This window comes from Canis lupus, chromosome 2 (genome assembly GCF_011100685.1).
Source record: "Canis lupus familiaris isolate Mischka breed German Shepherd chromosome 2, alternate assembly UU_Cfam_GSD_1.0, whole genome shotgun sequence".
Taxonomy (NCBI): domain Eukaryota; kingdom Metazoa; phylum Chordata; class Mammalia; order Carnivora; family Canidae; genus Canis; species Canis lupus.
In genome coordinates, this window is record NC_049223.1 from 68,796,262 (window position 1) to 68,816,621 (window position 20,360).

Sequence of the window (20,360 nt, forward strand, 5' to 3'; positions counted from 1 at the left end):
CAATGGACCCCTCCCCCCCTGCATCCCCTTTGCGATTCCCAAACTTCCCACTAGATGGAGGGCTGGTGCTAAGAGACCGGCTCCCCTCCCATTCTCTGCCCCTCAGGGCCCCCCCAAGGGATGGGCCTTCCCTTGGCCTCTCCAAACCGGCGGTCCCTGAACTCGCCAAGAGAGCTCAAGTATTTGGGGCTATCGGCTGCCCCCACTCCCCAGGACTGTGACCTCCACTTCTAGGGTCCAGTAGTGGGGGTATCAGCCCAGAGACCTCCGCCCAGGTGCCTCGGCGAACCGCTCTGTGCCCGCGAACACAGCAGCGTCTCCGTGTTCCGAGGGGCCTCGGCCACTTGGGCCTCAAACTCCGCAGGCCTCCCCCAGGTCCGCCCTCAGCTGAGAGGCCTCGCTGCCGACAGCGCTGGGGTTCACCCCCACCCCCCGACGCTCTCATTTTCCCAGACCCCACACTGGGGGAAGAGGCACCCAGAGGCAGGCCCAGGTCCAGTCCCAGGCGGTCAGAAGCCTGGCATCTAGGCCTTTCTGGACCTTGGGGACAGGATGCAAGGTGGGCCAGGGCGGGGAGGAGCCACATAGGAGGCGGGGCCTGGTGCGGAGTCTGGAGGCAGTGGGCGTGGCCCGGGGCGTGGCCAGAGCGGGCTGGGGCGTGGCCGGCGGCGGGGTGTGGTCGGGATCCCCGAACTTGGAAGCGTCCTCCCCCGCTCGCCTGGCCCCTCCCGGGAGCCCTGCCCGCGCTGGCCCCCCGTCTGATGGCCAGACAGATCCTCCGTCGGGACGCTCCTGGCCCTACTTAACAGAGGTCATTTCTCCAGAGGCCGCGCCCAGCTCTCTGGAACTGCCAGGCCTTGCAGGGAGGAGGGGGGAGGGGGAACACATTCTCGAGCCTACACCTCACCCCCTCCAACCCCACCCCCCCCCACGTGTTTCCATTCTTTTCTAGGTGGACAGCTGGAGAGCCTGCGGCTTGAGCCCAGAGCAGGAGGAGCTGGTCAGGCGCCCCGCCTCAGGCGCCCCCCCCATCCTGCCCTTCTGTGCTCAGGCCTGGAGCCGGCTCTAAAAATAGACCTAGGCGCCTAACGTGCCCGCCCAGGAGGGGGTCTGGGATGCCTGAGTCACCCTGCCCGCGGGGCCTCCCCTCATCTCTAGGAGCCAAGGCTAACTTGATGGCCAGGCATCACTCGGGCTCTGTTGGCTGGACTCTGCACTCTTGGCGGTGCCTTGTTCCCCTCCCAGGCCCCAGGAACCGGCCAGACTATGGCAGGCCAGGCAGGGGCGTAGCGGTAGCAGCCACAGCCGGGACGGATTAGAAGTTCCCGGCCCTGATTTATTTAGTTGTTTTTGTGCGTCTGGCGGGGATGCCCCCCCACTTCCCTGGCGGGACAGTCAGGTCTACACCTGCCCTTCTCTCCCGCCCAGGTCCCATGGGGCTGTTCTAGGCTTCTGGGTGGGGACCTGGGCTCAGAGTAGCAAAAAAAATCCCAACTTGGATTTTACAGATTCTGGAGCTACCACCCCATTCTACAGAAGAGGAAACTGAGTCCCAAAGAGAGGAAGGGATCTATCGCAGAGCAGACTGTACTGTAATAGCCCTGGGTTCAAATCTAACTCCGCCTCTCAGCAAGCCACTTCTTAGTGCCTGTTTCCTTACTGTATGTAAAGTGCTTAAGTTGAGGATGATAGCCATTCACCTGTAAAATGGGAATCATGACAGACACTTAGGATTATCCTGATGATTAAAATAACTTTTTATTTTTTACGTATTTTTTAAAGATTTTATTTATTTATTTGAGAGAGAGAGAGAACGGGAGACCAAGGGGAGGAGCAGAGGGAGAGGGAGAGATAATCTCCAGCAGACTACGTGCTGAGCACAGAGCCCTATGTAGGGTCAATCTCACAACCCTGAGATCATGACCTAAGCCCAAACCAATAGACACTTAACCAACTGAGCCACCCAGGCACTCCAAAAATTACTTTTTAGAAAGCAGAAAGCAGCAAAGGCATTTTGAGAGTTTCTCACACCTGAGTTGGATTCCAGTCCCAAAAGCTTGTGACCATCTCTGGCGCCTATCTCTCCTCCTTTCCCGATGTGTTGAAGAGAATGAATGGGTAAGCTCCCTGCCTTGGAGGCACTCAGCTAAGGTGATGTGGCATGGTCACAGGGACACTGGGATGGGTGTGGAACACTTAGCTCTTAGTGGGTGGGAGGTGGGGGGAGGTGAGGAGAGGCGACATTGCATCCTGGGCTTTGCACAGGTCTGGCTCACCTAACCCTGTTTCCAGTTCTGAGAAGGGAGCATGTTTGGGTCATTACAGGTTTAAGAACTGCAGACTTGAGAGGAATGGAAGAGGCTCAAGAGTCCCCAAAGTTCAGCTTTATCTCGTTGCCAAAGTCAGGGGCCTCCGCTCCACCTCAAGCCAAACAGAGCAGCAAGGCCAACCCTGGCCTTGAACCCAAGTCCTCAATCTTAGACTCATTCCCCCTACCTTCCAACCACCTGTTCGCTTTGTCAGGCCTTCTCTGAATGGTCAAGGCTGCCTACACTCCAGTTGGTTTTATTTCTTTATATATTATTATTTAGGCTGCTTCATGGACGGAAAAAAAAACAAAAAACAAAAAACGACTGTGTCTTATATATGTCAGAAATGTCACTGACCTCTCAAAGCAACATGATATCTGTTCTGTAATTAGTGAAGGGGACAGATACGAACGTGGGTGTGAGGTTTGGGGCAAGAGTCCCTGGTGAATTACTAGCTCTCCCCAATAATAATAATAATGTTAATAATGCACATTTTTGAGTGTTTGTATGGGCTTGGCTTAGTTTCACGCATGAGATCATGTAATCCTCCCCTGAATTCCATGCGGTTAGGTGTTATCATGATCACCCCATTTTATAAATACGGAAACTAAGGGCTCAGAGAGGTGAAGGAATTTGCCTAAGAGAACAAAGCCAGGAAGTAGCACAGCCAGGATCAAACCCTCTCTGACCTTTGATTTTATTTTCTGCCTTAATTAAAAAATTGCATTTTCATTCTGAACTTTCTCTTCCCCCTGCCCACTCCCTCAAGTTCCCTTCCTAGCCCAGCCCCGGGAGGCGCTACTAGGAGGAGGTGGGGCTGGGTAACCAAAAAGCTTCTCTCCACCCAGAGATTCCAGGATTCAAAGAATTTATGATTCCAACTGTCTGAGGCTTTGCATGCCAAGGAAGAATCTGGGAGTCCCTGGCTGCTCCTCTCCTAACCACACCTCCCCCAGGAGACTCCTTGACCTGCCTTCCAGGGCGGGAAGTTTGTCCTTTTAAGGGGAGCTCAGCCCTTCTTTCATTCATGCAGCAAATATTTGTAAAACACTTGGTCTCTGTCATAGGCTCTGGGGATTAAATGGTAGCGAAAGCAGCTCTTTGTACGGCTTACAGTCTCTAGATGAATCAATGGCTGATCATTGATTACACCCCTCGGTCTTCCAAGCTTCTGTTGAGATTTACCTCTTCTGGGAGACTGTTCCCTACCCCCTATTGGGAAGGAAAGCCAAGACAGTCTCCAAGTGAAGGGTGTAGAGGGCAGGCGGGCAGGGGAGCCTGCCCTCAGATGGTGTGTTGTAGGTGGTGCGGGTTACTCTCAACTTATACACAGAATATGTGTCTCCTAAGTCTAGGAACCACGCTTAGCTCTTTCAGCATATCGTCTCATGGAACCTTCACAGCACCCTTATGAGCTGAGGACAATTCTGTTTTACTGGCAAGGAAACAGAAGATGCCCCAGAAGAGATAAGGCGATTTGCGGAAAGTCACAGAGCTAGTAAGTAAGGGGTAATTATTCTGAAGCTGGAGACCCCACTCTTAGCTACTGTTCTGAGCTACTGTTCTTATTTAATTTTTAGGTGAAGAAACTAAGACCAGAAGGGGGCTAGGGACTGGCTAAGAGTCACACAGCACAGCAAGACTGATCTGGGTTGATCGGTAACCAAAGGGATGCTTGGGTATAAAGTGTCCCACTGGGGCCTCAGGAGGCCAACGCTTGCCCCCAAAGGGATCATGGGGAGTGGGGCAGAGCTTGGAGGAAGACTGGGGCCAGATCAGCCTGGGGGGCCCTGATGCTGTCTGTGCTCTTCCCTCCCCCTGTTCCAGGAGGCCCTGTGCTGTGGGGCAGAGGCCCCTTGGAGTGCCTTGATAAATGAGGGCTACATCCCACTGCCCCTTCTTGTGCTTGTTCTGAGATGTCATCTCTGTGCAGGCTTGGGGAGGTGGCCAGTAGGCAAGAGAAGAGGACGCGTCAGACCTTCACCCTCGGGAGCTTCCAGTCTGTCTGGGGAGGTGGGGAATTACCTGGCTTAGGGATCATTATGCCAATGAGCATCTTTGAGCATTGACTAGGTGCCAGCGCCTTGAGAGAGGCTTTCCCTTTGTCACTATCCTCTTCAATCTTTACAGCAAACCCTAAGTGATAGATGTTGCTGTTATCCCTGTGCTTCTCAGAGGAAGAGGTTAAGTGACATCCCCCCACCCCCCGTTACAGAGCCAGCAACAGCCAGAGCCAGGATTTGAACCCAGGGACAGGTGATCTAACACCAGGTTCTACTGCAGTAGTTCTCAATATGGTCCCTGGGCCAGCATGTACTGGGAACTTACTCAAAAAGCAAGCTCTACTGAATCAGAAACCCTGGGGGTGGGGCTGGTGGGACCAGTACTCCAAGCTTGAGGACCTCTGCTCTCCTGCTTTGTAGCACTGCAGGTGACCTGATTCAGATCAGGAGCCCTGGAGTCAGGTAAAGCTGAGTTCAGATCTGTGCTCCACCACTTTGCAGTCTTATGACCTTGAGACTTCAGTCTTGAATCCTTGCCTTTCTAGCCCGTGAAGAGGTAAGAACAGTGCCTTACCTCCTAGAATTGCTGCTGGCTGAGTTAAATGAGAGAGTAGATCCCATTTGACAGATGAAAAAAAAAAAAAAAAAAGGGAGATTCAGAGAGGCAAAAGGACTCACCCAGGACCGTGCTGGGTGGAATTTTTCCCAGAGATGGCTCTGCCCTGTGGGTCTGTCCCAAAATGACCAGTTCAAATCCAGCTCCATCCTTGCCAGCCGTGTGACCTTGAGCTGATGACTCACTTCTCTCTGCCTGTATCCCCACACTCAGAATGGGCATCGTGATTGTGCCTGGGCCTCCTATGGATATTGTGAGACTAAAATGAGTTTTTCCATGTTTGGTGCCAGCCAGTGCTTTAGAAGGGCTCAATAAATCTCAGCTGTCGCTATTAAAGGCAGAGCCAGGATCACTGCTAGTGTCTTCTAACGGCCCTCACCCCTGCTCAGAGTATGATGAAGAGTTTACAAATGGTCGGTGAGCGTGGGAATTCCAAGGGGCAGGATTTCCTTGGGGCAGAGTGGTCTCTCCACCTTGCCACTACTGGCAGGTTGACCTGGTAATTCTTTAATTGTGACGGACTGTCTTGTGCATCAGGATGCTTAGCAGCCTCCCTGGCCTCCACCCCTCCAGATGCCAGTAGGCGCGCCCCCAAGTTGTGACAATCACGAGTGTCTCCAGCATTGTCCAGTGTCCCCTGGGGAGCACAATTGCCTCAGTGGAGAGTTGCTGAGTTAGCATAATCAGACAAGGTGCTTTGAGGTGCTTTAGGACGTGAGGTGGGTTAATGTGGGAGCCTACAGTTTACCTTATGCTACCCTGGGGAGGCAGGGGTTCAGGGTCACACAGTGGGTAAAGGGGGGACTGGAATCCAGGGCTCTTGTGCCCATCACCTCCCAAAAGTTCCCTCAGAACAAGCAGGCTGAGCCCAGGGGACAATCCAGGCAAGGCCCACGATGCCTAGTGCGTTCTCCTTTCTTACCCCAGTGACCACCTGCCTGGCCGACACCACATCTGCAGCAGTGCCCCACAGAGTCTGCGCTCACCTCTCCAGAAGCTCCAGGGTGGTCAAAACAGGCAGGCACCCGGTGACATGAGCTACTGAAATAAGGCCCCCTGGTTGGGCATCTGTAAATGTTGCCAGGGGCAAGGCTGTCTGTGTGGAGCTCGCCATGGCCCTGCAGGGGAGGTGCACATTAGCAGAGTAGAGCACCAGTCCACCCGCTGGGACCGTAAAGCTGCCTCTGGAGGTGAAAGATGGGTCTCCCCGCCATAGGGATGCGGACAGCCGTGGAGACATGGTGGCAGGGCTGATTTAAGGCAAAGAGATGGAGGGAGGGAGAACGGGCAACAGAGTCGGAGATCAGAGATACAGAGCCAGAAACAGAGACACACACAGATAGAAACAGGGAGAGACAGAGACAGGGACATAAAGATACAGAACGTGGGAGAAGAAGACAGAGATCAGAGACATAGAGAGCCACAGAGATTTGGAGTTAGAGATGTAGATTCCCAGAGGCACACAGGAGAGTTAGAAGCAGAGGCAGAGGCGAGAGAGAGCTGCAGAGGGGCCAGAGTCACAGGGAAGAAGTCAAGCTAGAGAACCCGAGGGTGACATTGGCGCAGCAAAGAGGACAGAGACAGTGGGAGATGGCCAGAGTCTTAAGGCGATGGGACAGAGATACCAGAGGAACCAAAGGAGGCGGAGAGTGGCCTTGACCCTCTGGTTACCATCTCTCCTTTGGGTCCCAGAAGCCACACGGATGTGGCTGTTTCTGCACGTGTGTACACTCATGCATGTGCTGGTGTGTGCTGTCTCCTGTTGGTGTGCGTCTGTGTATGAGTGCTTGGACAGGGCTAGCATGCATTTATCCGCTACTTCACCAGGGGATGCCTCTGGGGCACCACGCTCAGCTGTAGGGCGGTGAGTACCAGTAGACAAGGGCCCTTGGGGTGCCTTTTGCTTCTTAGTAGAGAAAGACAGTATACACGCACACAGACACACACGCACACACAGATACTGCAGCTATGCAGAGATTTAAAACAGATTCATGTGATCAGGAATGGCTTGAGATTCCTCTGGATCTGGTGGTCAGGAGAGGCCACTCTAGGAGGTAAATTTGAGGCAAGATCTGTCAAAGAGCCAGCCCAGCAAAGATCAGGGAAAGATCCTTCCAGGTAGAGGAAGGGGGGTTGGTAAAAAGCTCTGAGGGGAAAATCAACCTGCCAATTCAGGACCGAGAATGGAAGCCAGGGGGGCCCCAGAAGCTGGGGGGCAAGGCTGCTGGACAGGAAGGCGGAGGACAGATCATGCTGGACTTAGTAAGGCCAAGGAAAAGATTTGGGGTTTTATTCTAGGTGAAATGAGAACTAGAAAATTGAAGTAGGAGCAGGAATGCAACAGCTACAGATCTGGAAAGGCCTTGCTGGCAGCTGGGTTGGAGGTAGGGGTTGGGAGTCTCCTGCAACAGTCCAGGCAGAAGAGGGTGTGGCTTGGGTGAGTGTGGGGAGGAGTGGATGGATGCAGGCTGTATTTTGGAGGTAGAGTCAACAGGACTGGGTGGGGGGTGGGGAGGAACCAAGGATGACTCCTAGTTTTTTGGCCTGAGCATCTGAATGAATTATGGTGGCATTTACCAGAATGAGGAAGACAGGAAGAAGTAGATCTGTGGGGAAAAATTAGAGAGTTCTGTTTTGGCCGTGTATAATACAAGTGCACGCATGTGCACCTGTGTGCACCTATGCCAGGGCTCACTTGTGACACGTGCATGTGGGCTTCAGACCACCTCTGCTTGGCCCTGTGGGAGTTCCTGGCCCTGTCCTGGGACCAAGCCCCATCTTGGCTCTTTATTTTCCCCCAGCTTGTGCTGCCCCTGCCAGATGGGGATTCCCCGATAGCCAGCTGGGACAGGGCGGGTGGGCAGCCCTGGGCGCGGTGGACATCTGGGCATACTACCCTGGGCCTGGGAGGCCTCAGTAGCCCCACCCGGCAGCGGCAGCCAGGCTCCAGGGCAGCTGGTGGCGATTAGCAGCGTTCATTACCTCGTGGTGATGCCATCTGGGGTGAGGGCACTGAGCCCAGCCCCACAGGATACCCTGCTTGCTGGTGTGCAGGGCTTTCTGGGGCTGAAGCATAGAAATGTGCGCATGTATGTACATGTGTCCGCGTGTGAGCGGGGTGCTTCCCGTGCGAGCCACCTGTGCACACATGTATATGTAGATCTGCAGGTTTCTCTGCTTGTGTAGATGAGTAATTACACCTGTGGGCACATGTGCATGGGTCTATGTATGTTTGTGCATACATAGCTGGGTGTGTGCATATCCAAGTACATGCAGTGCTGTATGTATGCATTCTGAGAACTACACACCTGTGCTGGAGTATGTCCAGGGATATGTTTCTGTGGGTTCATATGTGCTCACACATGTGTCTCCATGCGTGTTTATGTGGGGGATTATCATGTGTGTGCATGCGTCTGTATATAAATGTAGGTGCCTACATAGGCACATGAAGTCTACACACCTGTTGTGAAGAGCATCTCTGCATGTTCCTGGATATGTGCACATGCACGTCCGAGGGAGGATGGCGCGTGGGCACCTTTCTAGACCATGTCTACAGTGTGTCTAGGCCAGGTTCTGGTGAGTATGCTTGTGGGGCTATGTGGAGGTATCTGTGTTCCCCCTTGTCCGCTCCCTCTGGCTCTGGCTTCTCTGGGTCCCGCCGTCCCCTCCTGCCTGGGAGAGTCATGTACGAGCGGAGAAAGGGTAGGAGCTGCCCAGGATGGCACAGTCCTTAAGAACTTGTGCTGTGAGTGCAGGCTAGCTGGACGTGGCTCCCTGTTCCACCTGTCGTAGCCACATGATCTTAGGCAAGTTGCATAGTTCCTACGCTCCAGGTTTCCCCATCTGTAAAATGGGGATAAGAATAGAATTCTCCCTCCTGGGGTGGATGTGAGGAGAAAAGGAGTCAGCCCATGTGGAGTCCTTGGCACAGACCCTGGCCTATATGTGTTGCCTATGAGTTCCCAAAAGCCCACCTCTGGAACAGCACCCTGGGGGCAGGGAGAGCCTGTGCCCTCCCACTTCTCAGGCCGGGGTGCCCAGAAAGCCCCACCCCTCCGCTTCCCGCCTGCTGAGCTCAGCATTTCCCAGGCCCCACCGCTGTCCTAGCCACATCTGGGAAGGCTCCCTGGCCCCGCCTGGACGACAGTGGGGCTCTTCTGTGGCCTTGGTTGGGGTTTCCGCTGACTCAGCGCCTCTGGCTCTTAAGGCGGGAAATCCCAAGCCTGCTCCCCCCCTCTCTCGGGTTAGATGGGGCCACAGGGCTGTGGTTCAACCCTATAGCTTCTATGGGAAGTCTCCCCTCATCAGGGCATCCCAGTTGCTCCCTGCTCCCCATATCCATTCCTACCATTCATGGGCCTCTTGAACCCAATTCTTGGTAGGTAGTTCTTCAGCCTTGGTGCCCACAAATTTGTTTGCTGCCTTGGGTGAGGTAACCTTGAGAGGGTCACTGGGATCATCCCTGCATCTGGATAGAACTAGACACTGTACCTGCTCCTTTCTGCTCAGAAGTCCCATCCCTAGTGCATATGCTTGAACCTCAGCACCCTCCACACTCCTACCTCCTGCCAGCGTTCATGGTAATAATGATAATAACAGTGAATATTTATTGAGCTCCTTTTTTATTTTATTTTATTTTATTTTATTTTATTTTATTTATTTTTGAGCTCCTTTTTAAATATCATTTTTATTACTTGACAATCCTAGTTTCTTACAGCTCTCCTTTTTTTTGGGGGGGGGGCACGGTTTACAGCTATTTTTGCATGTTTACTTCTTTTAAGTAAACTCAACCCCCGACTCGAGACTCAAACTGGCAGTCCCAAGATCAAGAGTCCCATGCTCCACCGACTGCGCCAGCCAGGCGCCCCATACGAGCTCCTCTTTCGTGCCAGACCCTGTACAAGCCCTTTGACAGCTTTCCACTCATTTCCTGCTTGCAACAACCCTGTGGGGTATAGAGATCATTATCCCATCATACAGATGAAAAAGGGAGTCCGAGTTAAATAGTAAGTTCCAAGCCACAAAGCTAGAGCGCAGAGGACAGGGACCGGAGCCCTTCTAACCTCATGGAATCAGGAAGACTAAGGGAGCCTGCAGGGCTCCACTTCTCCGGGCATGAGGTTAGAGCAGAACGGGTTAATGCAGACCCCCCCAACGCCCCATAGCCCAGGAGCACCCCCCTGCCAATTCAGACCGAGAGGAACAGACTAACTGGGAACGTGAGGCTGAGAAACTGGAAAAAGCTGCCCGAGGAGGCCTGGGCAGCAGCCACGTCACCGCTGCCACGGAACTGGGGAGGAGGGTCTCCAACACCCCCCTCTGCCCGCCGCTCCCCCCGCCCAGGGCCTTCTGGAGGCCCCGCCAGGAGAGGGGAAGGGGGTGGCCCGGGAGGCCCTTCACTCTCCGGCCGGCCCTTGAAGGGCTGCCCGCCCCCGCCCCCGCCCCCCGCCCCCGAGGCCGCGCCGGCCGCGGAGCCCCCTCGCAGGGCAGCTCCGGGCACGCAGGGGCCCGCCCCGCTCGCTCACCTGGCGGGAGGCGGGCGGGGCGGGGCGGGCGCGGGGCCAGGCCGGGAGCGGGGCGCGCGTCCCGCCGCCGCCTCTGCCACCGCCGGAGCCCCCTCCCGGCCCTGCGTCCCGCCTCCTGCTCGGCGGGCGGGTCCAGCTGTGTTCCATTAGCGGCCCTGGCACGTCCCCAGCCCCCTGGAACCGCCCCTCTTCCCCCACCCGCGGTGGCCGGCGTCCCGGCAGACAGGCGCGCGCGCTCGCGGGGCCGCATTCAGCCCCCCGGAGCTGGCGCCCTGGCACTGGGGCCCCGCGCCGGCCACGAGTGGTCCGCGACCTCCCAGCGGCCTTGAGGATCCCCTGGCCGGCTGACCTGGGCTGCCTGGATTACTCAGTGAGGTGGGGATCCCCGGCCACGGTAAGTGGGGGTGGAGTGGGCTGCCTGCGGCCGGGCTGAAGCGCCTCTTCTGCCTCCAACTTGCTGTGTGACTTGGGCCCAGTGGCATCCCGTCTCTGGACCTCAGTTGCCTTCTCTTTAGGGGAGCTCTAAACTCCATCTCAGTTCTGCTTTCCCTGCCTCCAGATCTGTGCCTTTCTACTGGGATGGGATCACATCCTTGGAAGCTTCTCTCCTATCCCTGCAGCCCCTGCTCTGGCTGAGGCCAGGGGCTAGAGATGAGGAGCGGGAAGGGGACACAAGCACAGCGATGTTCCCGCCTCCACATGCGTTCACATGCCTCCCACAGCTGGCAACTCTTCCACTGACTGGCAGGACGGGGAGGCCAGGATAGGGTTTTGAGTGCACACCACTAGGAAGGGGGATGAATGGGGTGGAGGAACAGTTCTGCCCCAGGAACGAGGGGAACAGGGTCCTACCTCCAAATATATTGAAGTGAGGGGTCCTTCGGGTGCTCACTCCCTATTCAGGACTGAGGGAAGAGAAGTAGAATTCCATAACAGCTGGGGGGAATGAGGTCAGACTTGCACAAGAACTTCCCGACAGGCAGGCCTACTGGAAGGGGAGTCACAGGCTGGCTCTGTGCACGTGTGTACCGGCAAGCTGGAATGTCCAGGTATACGGGTGACATGGGTCTCTGTAAGCATGCCTGTGTGCAGGTAGGTCTGTACACACCCAGTAGCACAAATGTGTCTGCGTGTGTACGTGTGTGTATATCTGCATGTGTCATGCTGACACATGAATGACTGTGTGTGCACGTGCGAGCTGCCCGTCTCAGGGGAGGCCGGATGATGTATGGGTCTGCTGGCGGCTTGCTGAGCCTGCATTGATTTATCTGGGCCCATCCATCACGGTTTAATAAAACTAAAAGACGAGCATCCATCAGCGAGGGAGGTTGGCAACAAGGTCCTGAGCTCGGTAACCTGCTCTCTTACCCACTGTACCCACGGGGGATGCTTCCTTGGCCCCCACAAAACTCCATGATACCTGACAGGAGATTCAGACCCTGACCTTTGTGGGTACCTGGCAGGACTGGATGAACTGGGTGCAGCTAGCCAGGTACCAGGCTAGTGTAGAGCAATATAGTGCACAGGTTGATAAAATATTGAAATACTTCTAAGCGTCTTGGTAAATAGTCTCTGTCTCAAGCCCCTCACTACCCCAATTCACCTGGCCTTCTAGGACCCTCTAGATCTCTCAGTAATCCAGCATTTATCCCCTGGCGCCATTAGATGCTGCCTCGACCCAGTTTCAGTGCTCTAACCAGCATTCTCCTCTGGCTGGTCGCTGTCTGTGCCATACTGGTGGTTAAATATTTTGAATATTACCCTGGCCGAATCGTAGCCCAAGGCCTGTGGTTGGGCCTCTGAGAGGAACCGATGCTGGCCAGACGTCCTGCCACCCCACCTTGGGCCTAGGCCCCATGGACCGGCTGCTACTTGCCTATGTATCATGCCATGTGAGCTCAGGAATCCACCTTCACGGTCTCTGCGGTTTTCAGGTGCTGTGGCTGTGGCCGACCTCTCTGGACCAGGATGTGGGTATCTTGGCTTCCCGGCTTGTGGCTGCTCAGTCTCTGGGCTGCGTGCAGCCAGGCGGCAGATACAGGTGAGGTGCCGCATGAAGATTGGGGTGCCACTGGTCTGTGACTGGCTCTCTGAGATGCTGGGGTCCAATGTACATGTGTGACCATGTGCCTAGGTCATGTGGGCAGGGATGGAGAATCCATCCAGGGAGCCCATCCCAGGGTGGGCTCAGGGTGGGCTGAGGCATGGTCCATGTGTACGTGTGTGGGGTGAGCTGAGCGTCTGTGTGCTTCTGTCTGCGTGTTTGTACATCTGTGAGCCTTTCTGCATCGCAGAGTTGCTCTGTGCATCTGTACTCATTCCTGTGTCTGTGTGTGTGAGAGAATAGCCCTCCTCCCCGGCATGTAAAGCCATCCTGTGCAAACAGTTGAAGGAGGCCCAGGCCTTTCTGATCCTTTTCATGGTAGAGAATCCATCCTCCAACCCACGTGCTCCTCCTCCTCCACGGCTGGCCCTGGATCCTGAGTAAAGGGCCCGCCTCGAGACCCAGACGCTGGATGGAGCAGAGGGTGCAGCTTTCCAGGGCCTGAAGCCAGAGGAAGTTGACCGGGCAACTTGCCCTGCCCTGCTGGGTGCCCTCTGGGCTTCATAGCTTAGCTGCCCAGCCGAGCAGAAATAGAACTCCTAGAACCCAAATCTAGCTGAGTGAGGCAGAAAAACCGAGGTGCAGATGTGAGAGGGGTGTGAACCCAGGGTGCACGTGACTGCTTGCAGGTTGTGTGTGCGTACATATGTGCTTATGCGTGCGTGCACGTGTGCCTTGCTCTCTCTCCCTCACCGGGTCCCCTGGGGGTTGGGGCAGAGAATTTCAACATCTGTAAGGAATCTGGGCCCACTGCCAAGGGGTGAGTCACCCACTGCTGCTGCCGATGCTGAAGATAGTGATAGTCTTTCTGGCCAGACCTGGGGGAGGGAGACTTCAGTGGGGTCACTGGGCCGAGGGATCCAAGGTTCCTTCTTCCAGTCAGGCAGCCAGGGAGTCCAATGCTCAGCTTCGAGGAGCAATATCATTGTCCTGTCCCAGCTCTCCCGTCTGCAGTGATGGGGAGGCTTTTTTGAGTCTGGCCTTTATCTCCTATTGCAGAACCCTTCCTAACCTTTTGCTCAGTCAACCCTAAGAGGAGACAGGCCCATGGCTACCTACCTGTCCCTTCAGGGTTTTGGAGACCATAATTAAGCTATTCTTCTCTAGGAGCCTTTACCCACTTAATATACCATGTCGGAAGCCCCAAGATCCTGGTGGTTCCCTTGAGTTTGTGGTCCCTTTGGGCCCTCAGTCTCTTTTTACTGTTTCATAAGGTAGTTATCCAGGTGAAAAATCATTCTGTTGGCTTAGACTTGTGTCTGGTATGTTGTTCTGCTGTAGATGTAGGAAGTAAACCCCACCCACTGCTGAGAACACATGTACCAGCTCCACACGGCATCCCTTGGGGCACAGGCATCCACAACTCACACATGTGCAGACACATGTGCTTGTACATAACACAAGCATGCATAATGTGACTTTCTTTACCCCTGAAGTGATCCTCTGCTCCTCACTTGGGTGTATATGAAGGAGGGAGCACATGTAGACATTTGGCTCTTTACCACATCTGAGTTCTAGGACTGCCCAGGGTTTCTTTTGCTCTTTCTTTTGCTGACCTGCCCCCTGACTTGGCATTTTGGTGGATATGAGTTTCAGGAGTTCTGGCCTTGCTCTGCTGTGAACTCATTTAGTGGCCTTGGGCCCAGCCTCAATCTCTTGGCCTCAGTCTTCCCATCTGTATACTGGAGTCCTCCTGGCTCCCAGGGTAGCTAGAGTCAGAAGGCAAGAGTAAAAGCAGCCCCCAGGGCAGGCCTGGTTAAAGATCCAGAATGGGGAACAAAAATTTGCTTCTCTCCAGGTTCCCCAATGGATTCTTTAGCCAGGGTCCACTGAATGGCCCATTGCCAATCCTTTCCAGGTGAGCAGTGCCCACTTTCACAAGAGGAAGGACTCAAGTTGGAACATAGAAGCCATTTATCGACCAACGTAACTGGTGAGTGCCCATCTCATTCTGCTGTTCCCCCCCCCCCCCCACCATCTTGCTGGAGCGGCTGTTACCCCCTCCTCACCTGCCCAGCTGAGCTCTTCACCTGGTGTCTCCCCCAAAGGCTTTAATCTCATCCGCCGACTCAACCTCATGAAAACATCTGCCATCAAGAAGATCCGCAACCCCAAGGGGCCCCTCATCCTGCGACTGGGGGCAGCCCCGCTCACCCAGCCCATGCGGTAAAGGCCCCAGTGTGACCACTGGGCATTAATACTCCCCAGCAACTCTGGGTGTGGGGCTCTGTGGGTCATCTTCTCCCACTCGTTGCCAGGAGTCAACCTGGTTTCCACTTCTGGGGCTTGTAGGGTAGGCACAGAAGAAATGTGTGGCTGACCTACCCTCTGTCCCTCCCCTACCTCTGGCTAGCCCCTGGGGGACAGGTCTGTATCCTCTGGGCACCATGAAGACCCAGGGATGGGGATGGGAACCTGGCAAGAGTCTGTATGTGTGTATGTGTGTGTGTGTGTGTGTGTGTGTGCGCACCCACATGTGTCCACATGTAAAGTTCATACTCCCACAAGTCCCCGGGGAGTCTGGCTCCTGCTTTCCTCTCTAGCCTCAACTTCTAAAACGTTCTTCTTTCTTTCTTGCTGCTCTAGTCATGCTGAATGCTTTTTATCTTTTTCCAGCATCTTCTTCTACCCCAGTCCTGGTTATCCTGGATTCCAGGGCATCCTGGATTTCTTAGAAGAACTTAACCACAATTGTCATGATTTAGTGACATAGTCATCCCAGGGATTCTTTGTTTAGGGTCCTATTTCTGCTCCCCCCCCCCCAAGACTTGAAGGCTCCATGAGGGCAGGAACTTTCTCTGTGCTTTCACCACTGTTATCCCCAGTAGCCAGTTCCACCTACATAGTAGACACTTGATAAATGTCAGTAGACTAAACAAACACGCATATGCATGTGTTGGTTTGGAGGTGTGGGCCTGTGCGTGTCTCATGTAGGTTCAGCAGTCCTGAGGGCCCAGGGAAGGCAGCAGGTGGCCTCTCACCTGAGCCTCAGGGTACCCCTCCCGGCTCTACCCCCAGGCGAGTCTTCCCTCGGGGCCTCCCCAGTGAGTTTGCCCTGGTGCTGACGCTATTGCTGAAGAAACACACCCACCAGCACACGTGGTATTTATTTCAAGTGACCGATGGAGATGGGTACCCACAGGTGAGCCAGACTACCCCCCCTGGCTCTTGGGGCATCGAGCAGTCTCAGTCCAGTCCAACCTCTGTCCCAGCTTGTGAATTCAGGGGCTCTGTGTCCCATCCCCAGTGCCCACCCTCAAGGTTACCCTTACCCCAGCGGCTCCTGCCCTACCAGCTTTCTCCTCTTTCTGGGCTTCAGTGCCCCCTCCTAGGAAATGACCTTGAGAGCCCTGAGCTTTGCTCTACTGAGCCCATGGGGCTCTGATCCTCTGTCCTGGTCCTTTCTCAATTGCACACAGATTTCCCTGGAAGTCAACAGCCAAGAGCGGAGCCTGGAGCTCCGGGCCCGGGGCCAAGACGGCGACTTTGTGTCCTGCATCTTCCCAGTGCCCCAGCTCTTTGACCTGCGCTGGCACAAGCTGGTGCTGAGCGTGGCTGAACGTGTGGCCTCTGTGCACGTGGACTGCACCTCAGCCTCCTCCCGGCCTCTGGGGCCCCGGCGACCCATGCGGCCAGGGGGCCACGTCTTTCTGGGCCTGGATGCGGAGCAGGGGAAACCCGTCTCGGTGAGTGCCAGGTCGGGCGTTGGCCTCTGTTCCCACCTTCTGGGAGCCTGGGTGAGCTCCCGGGAATCTCTGTCTGACCAGGTCCTTCCCTTGCTCAGAATCCTGTTGTGGTTGCCCACTGCCCTCCGGGTGCAGCCTAAATATATTAACTTGGCATTCAAGGCCCTTCACGACCTGATCCCTAACATGTCTATGGTATCTTTTCCTTCATTTACACCTTAGCTTCTTCTGGTCAGTTCCTTCCTAGTCATACATCTTGCCTGCTCCTTTCACACCCATGTGCCTTTGCCTATGCTGTCACCTCCACCCGGGATGCATACCCACCTGCAGGGTATTTGCTCAGCCTTCAAGGCCCTGCTGAAATGGAACCTCCCCGCCCCTGTTCCTCTGGACCAAAGTGACCTTGTCTCCCTCCTCCCTGTCTTTCTTGTGTGTGCAGTTCTGTTTTGCTTTTGGTGACAGTTCTGTTCCTGAAGGTCTCCCCCGGTGAAACCAGAACGCTGAGGGCGCGTTCTGGGGTGGGGCCTTCTCTGGGCCTCATGGGCAGCCAAGGGCACTGAGCTATTTGACAAAATGAAGCGGGAAACTGACTTGCATGTCTCCTGCAGTTTGACCTTCAGCAGGCACACATCTACTGTGACCCAGAGCTTGTGCTGGAGGAGGGATGCTGTGAGATTTTGCCAGGAGGGGTGAGTGGCCCAGCTCCAGCCCCGCTGGGAAGGTCAGGGCACTTTCCATGGGCCTGGTGAGCTGGAGATGGGGACCTGGATAGGGATGCAATGAGATCGCAGGATGGTGGGTGAGGGGTGGGGAGGGCGTGACTTCTGAACTGACCCCAACCCTTCTGTCACTCTGGACAGTGTCCCCCAGAAACGTCCAAGGCCCGCCGGGACACCCAGAGCAATGAGCTCATCGAGATCAATCCACAAACTGAAGGCAAGGTCTACACCCGCTGCTTTTGCTTGGAGGAGCCTCAAAACAGCAAGGTGGGTGGGCAGGGCAGGTAGACATGAGCATAGGTGAGTAGAAGTGGCACCGAGGTGGACCACCAGGGTCAGTTGTGCCTGGGGTAGGGAGGGCACCGGAAGCCCCACCCCTATAGGATTCCAGGAGGCAGAGAGCCCACCGGGTAAACCTGTGCCTACCTGCCTGTTGGCACTGAGGGAGGTGCCCATCTAGCTCTGGCACTACCCAGCCCCTCACTGACGTCACCCCAGACCCTTCTGGCGAGGTCAAGACCAGGCTTGCACCCAAAGGCAGTTGCTCCGGGACAGAGCTATGTGAGATCAGAGGCCAGGACACACTGCTTCCCTCAGGGATTGCTTGCCCTCCTGAGCCCAGCCCCAGCCAATGCCAGGCTGATTCGACGCCCAGCACCATGGCCAGCTGCCCTACCTACTCTCAGGTTCTTTAGGGTGGCAGGGAAACCCAGTTCCTCCCTTTGCCCCACCCCCAGGCTGGGCAGTCTCCCTGTCCGCTGGGCATCATGCCCAGACTTTGGCTGCAGGAACACAGGATCCCATTGATTCATGGTCTTGTTTTCTCCGACATCACGTGGGTGAAGGGGAGAAGGAGGGGGACCTGTGGGAGTGCCAGGGGCCTGGGCAGGCTCTTGATGCCTTGGGAGGTGCCAGCTAAGGGGGTACCTGGGTCCCTGCCCCTACCTGGGTGCCTTTATCTGGCGTGGGCTCCTGTGCTGCTCCCTCTTGAAAAATTCCTTTTCACTCTGTCTACCCAGGTGGATGCCCAGCTGACAGGAAGTATCAGCCAGAAAGAAGAAAGAGGAACAAAGGTAGAGCTAGGAGGGGGGAGGTGGGGAGAGGAGTTCACGGTGACCTGGTCTGCTCTCTGTACCCTCTGTAAACCCCTTGAATAAGCCACTGTACGCCCACACTCTTCCCACCTGCCCCCACTCCTGGACAGAGCTTAGGCTGTATAGGCGCCAGCTCGGAGAAGGAAGGATGAATGGGGGCGAGACAGACAGTACCTGGCACAATGTAGGGCACCCGCTCCTGATGGTTCTTGGGTAGGAGTATTGGAAGCAGCGTTTCATACCCTCTGCTTCCTGCCCATTACCATGCCCTCCCTCTTCCCAGGCCCGTCAGGAGCCAGCAGCCAATGAGGTAAGCCTCCCATCTAGACTGGCAAAAAGAGCTTGGTTGAGGAGGTGCCAGCATGAACCCTTTTGACAGACTTTGGGGTGCTTGAGCCTGGGCATGGGGGTTTGGGATGACTACTCAGCTCCTAGCATTCCTTCGGGGCTCAGTGCTGGGCCCTGTCTGCCTGCTGCCTCTCCTTGGGTGGGTAGAGGAGGAGGGGCTCCTCCTGGACATTCCTGCCGAGTTGACAGCAAATGGCCACGGGCATCATGGGAAGAGTCCAAGCCTTGGCTGTGGGACCCCAGATTCTAGGCCTCACTCTGCCCCCACATGCTGCGTGACCCAGATCCCACTGCTGTTTCTCTCCGGGCTTCAGTTCCTCATGTGAGAAATGGCTTGGCTCCGGGATGCTGGAAGTTGAGGGATGAGGCTTGTTTGGTAGGATTCCTATCTTCTTGCTCCCTTGGACTTCACCCAGGACACACATGATGTTCTGTGTGCTTGCTGTGTGTATGCAGGGAAATGGGGTTTGGAAGGCCGGCTCCGGGCTCTCAGAACTGACCTCTTGGCCCATTCTTCCCTTGTAGTGTCCACCCTGTGTCCATGGTGCCCGGGAAAGCAATGTGAGTGAATAGAGAGTGTGCAGGGTGGGGTGGGTGGGGGCTGGGAGTGGGCTAGTTGGCTTTCTGGTTAAAAACAAGTGGACCTCTGTGCTCTTATCACACTCCCTCCCTGCACATCCCCCAGAGCTGGACTTGACTCCCACCCCATCCCCACCAAGGGCTTCATGGAAGGAAGCCTCATGCCTTGTGATCCAGACAATGTATTGGGATCCGGGGTGAAATGGGGACAGGATAGTGGCTGGTAGGGCTAGGACCTTGGTTGCTGATCCCGGCTTTCCACTTCCCACCAGGACTCAGGGCTGCCCTGCTTGAAGGCTTCCCACATCAGCTTGGAGGCCTTGAGAAGGGGAAGGCTGACTCAGGGTGGCACAGCTCGGCACTGGCCCCCAACCCCATGTTGGCTCAGGACCTCCCCTCATATTCCTCTCTAGCTGGCTCTGGTCCAGCCTCCTTCTGGGGTACAGAAGGACAAAGGAGAGGGGCTCGGTGTGAGCAAAGCTAGTACCCAACTGTACCTCTTCCGTGGGCGGCATAGGTCACCACTTTCCCATAGCCTGACATTCTGAATTGACATGCCACGTTAGTCTATAAAGGGCACAGCCCTGGTTACCCTCTGCTCCAAGCCCCCTGACCTTGGGGGACACAGGAAGTACTCCTCTGCTGCCTGGCCTTCTTTCCATCTAGCCCCCCACCAAATCTGGTAAGGCTGATGGTCCCCGGATATGCAGGAGTTACCATGGCAACCGAACAGCCCTGTAATCCTAACAAGTAGGGGGTGGGACTAGCTAAAGCCAGGCAGTTTAAAGAAGGTAGGTTAGACCCCTCTGCAAGTCTGACAGCCTTAGGATATAAAGTCAGCATGCTGGGTGGCCTTGGGGGTAGAGCTGTTGATCTGCTGGTGGTCTTGGATTTGGGGTGTTGGTCCTGCCACAATGCTGTGTGACCCTGTTTAATTGCTTGCCTTCTCTGCATCCCTGGTTTTTCCTCCATCCCTGAGGTACAATGTTTTCTTTGCCCCCCAGGTGACAGTCGGTCCCTCTGGACCCAAGGTGAGTCCAAGATGGAGAACAGGACATTCTTGCCCGCTTTGGAAGTCCCGGCCTGTCCCCACAGTGTGTTACCCCATGGCTGTGTGTTTCTATCAGGGCTACCCGAACCTGTATGTGTGGGGGGTGATTAGGTGTCTGTGTGTGTGTGTGTGTGTGTGTGTGTGTGTGTGTGTTGGGGAGAGTAGGGAGCTGTGTGTGTATAAGGATGTTAAAGGTGCCCCTTTTCTGAGTCCTACTGTGCATCAGGCTTTGGGCCTTGCATTGCACATCTCTTACCTTCCCCCCTCCTCGGGCATCCTGCGGGGAGGCCACTAGCATTTTACTTCATAAAAAACTGAGACTCAGC

The 20,360-nt window shown here is 55.4% G+C and overlaps 1 protein-coding gene across 6 annotated transcripts in view; it reads left to right on the plus strand.

The window, feature by feature from the left end:
• The first annotated feature begins 10,649 nt into the window (after positions 1-10,649).
• Positions 10,650-20,360, plus strand: part of COL16A1 (collagen type XVI alpha 1 chain) — a 49,088-nt gene continuing 39,377 nt past the window's right edge. For 3 of the 6 annotated variants that reach the window (XM_038531301.1, XM_038531305.1, XM_038531306.1), the window contains exons 1-12: positions 10,651-10,847; positions 12,388-12,494; positions 14,416-14,490; positions 14,606-14,723; positions 15,576-15,699; positions 15,977-16,243; positions 16,852-16,932; positions 17,104-17,229; positions 17,982-18,035; positions 18,340-18,366; positions 18,930-18,965; positions 19,988-20,014. In XM_038531301.1, the coding sequence (XP_038387229.1) occupies positions 12,422-12,494; positions 14,416-14,490; positions 14,606-14,723; positions 15,576-15,699; positions 15,977-16,243; positions 16,852-16,932; positions 17,104-17,229; positions 17,982-18,035; positions 18,340-18,366; positions 18,930-18,965; positions 19,988-20,014 (1,008 nt within the window). In that variant the 5' untranslated portion in view covers positions 10,651-10,847; positions 12,388-12,421. Of the gene's footprint in view, positions 10,848-12,387; positions 12,495-14,415; positions 14,491-14,605; positions 14,724-15,575; positions 15,700-15,976; positions 16,244-16,851; positions 16,933-17,103; positions 17,230-17,981; positions 18,036-18,339; positions 18,367-18,929; positions 18,966-19,987; positions 20,015-20,360 lie in introns of all 6 variants that reach the window. The other 3 variants (XM_038531304.1, XM_038531302.1, XM_038531303.1) reach the window with 3 other exon arrangements.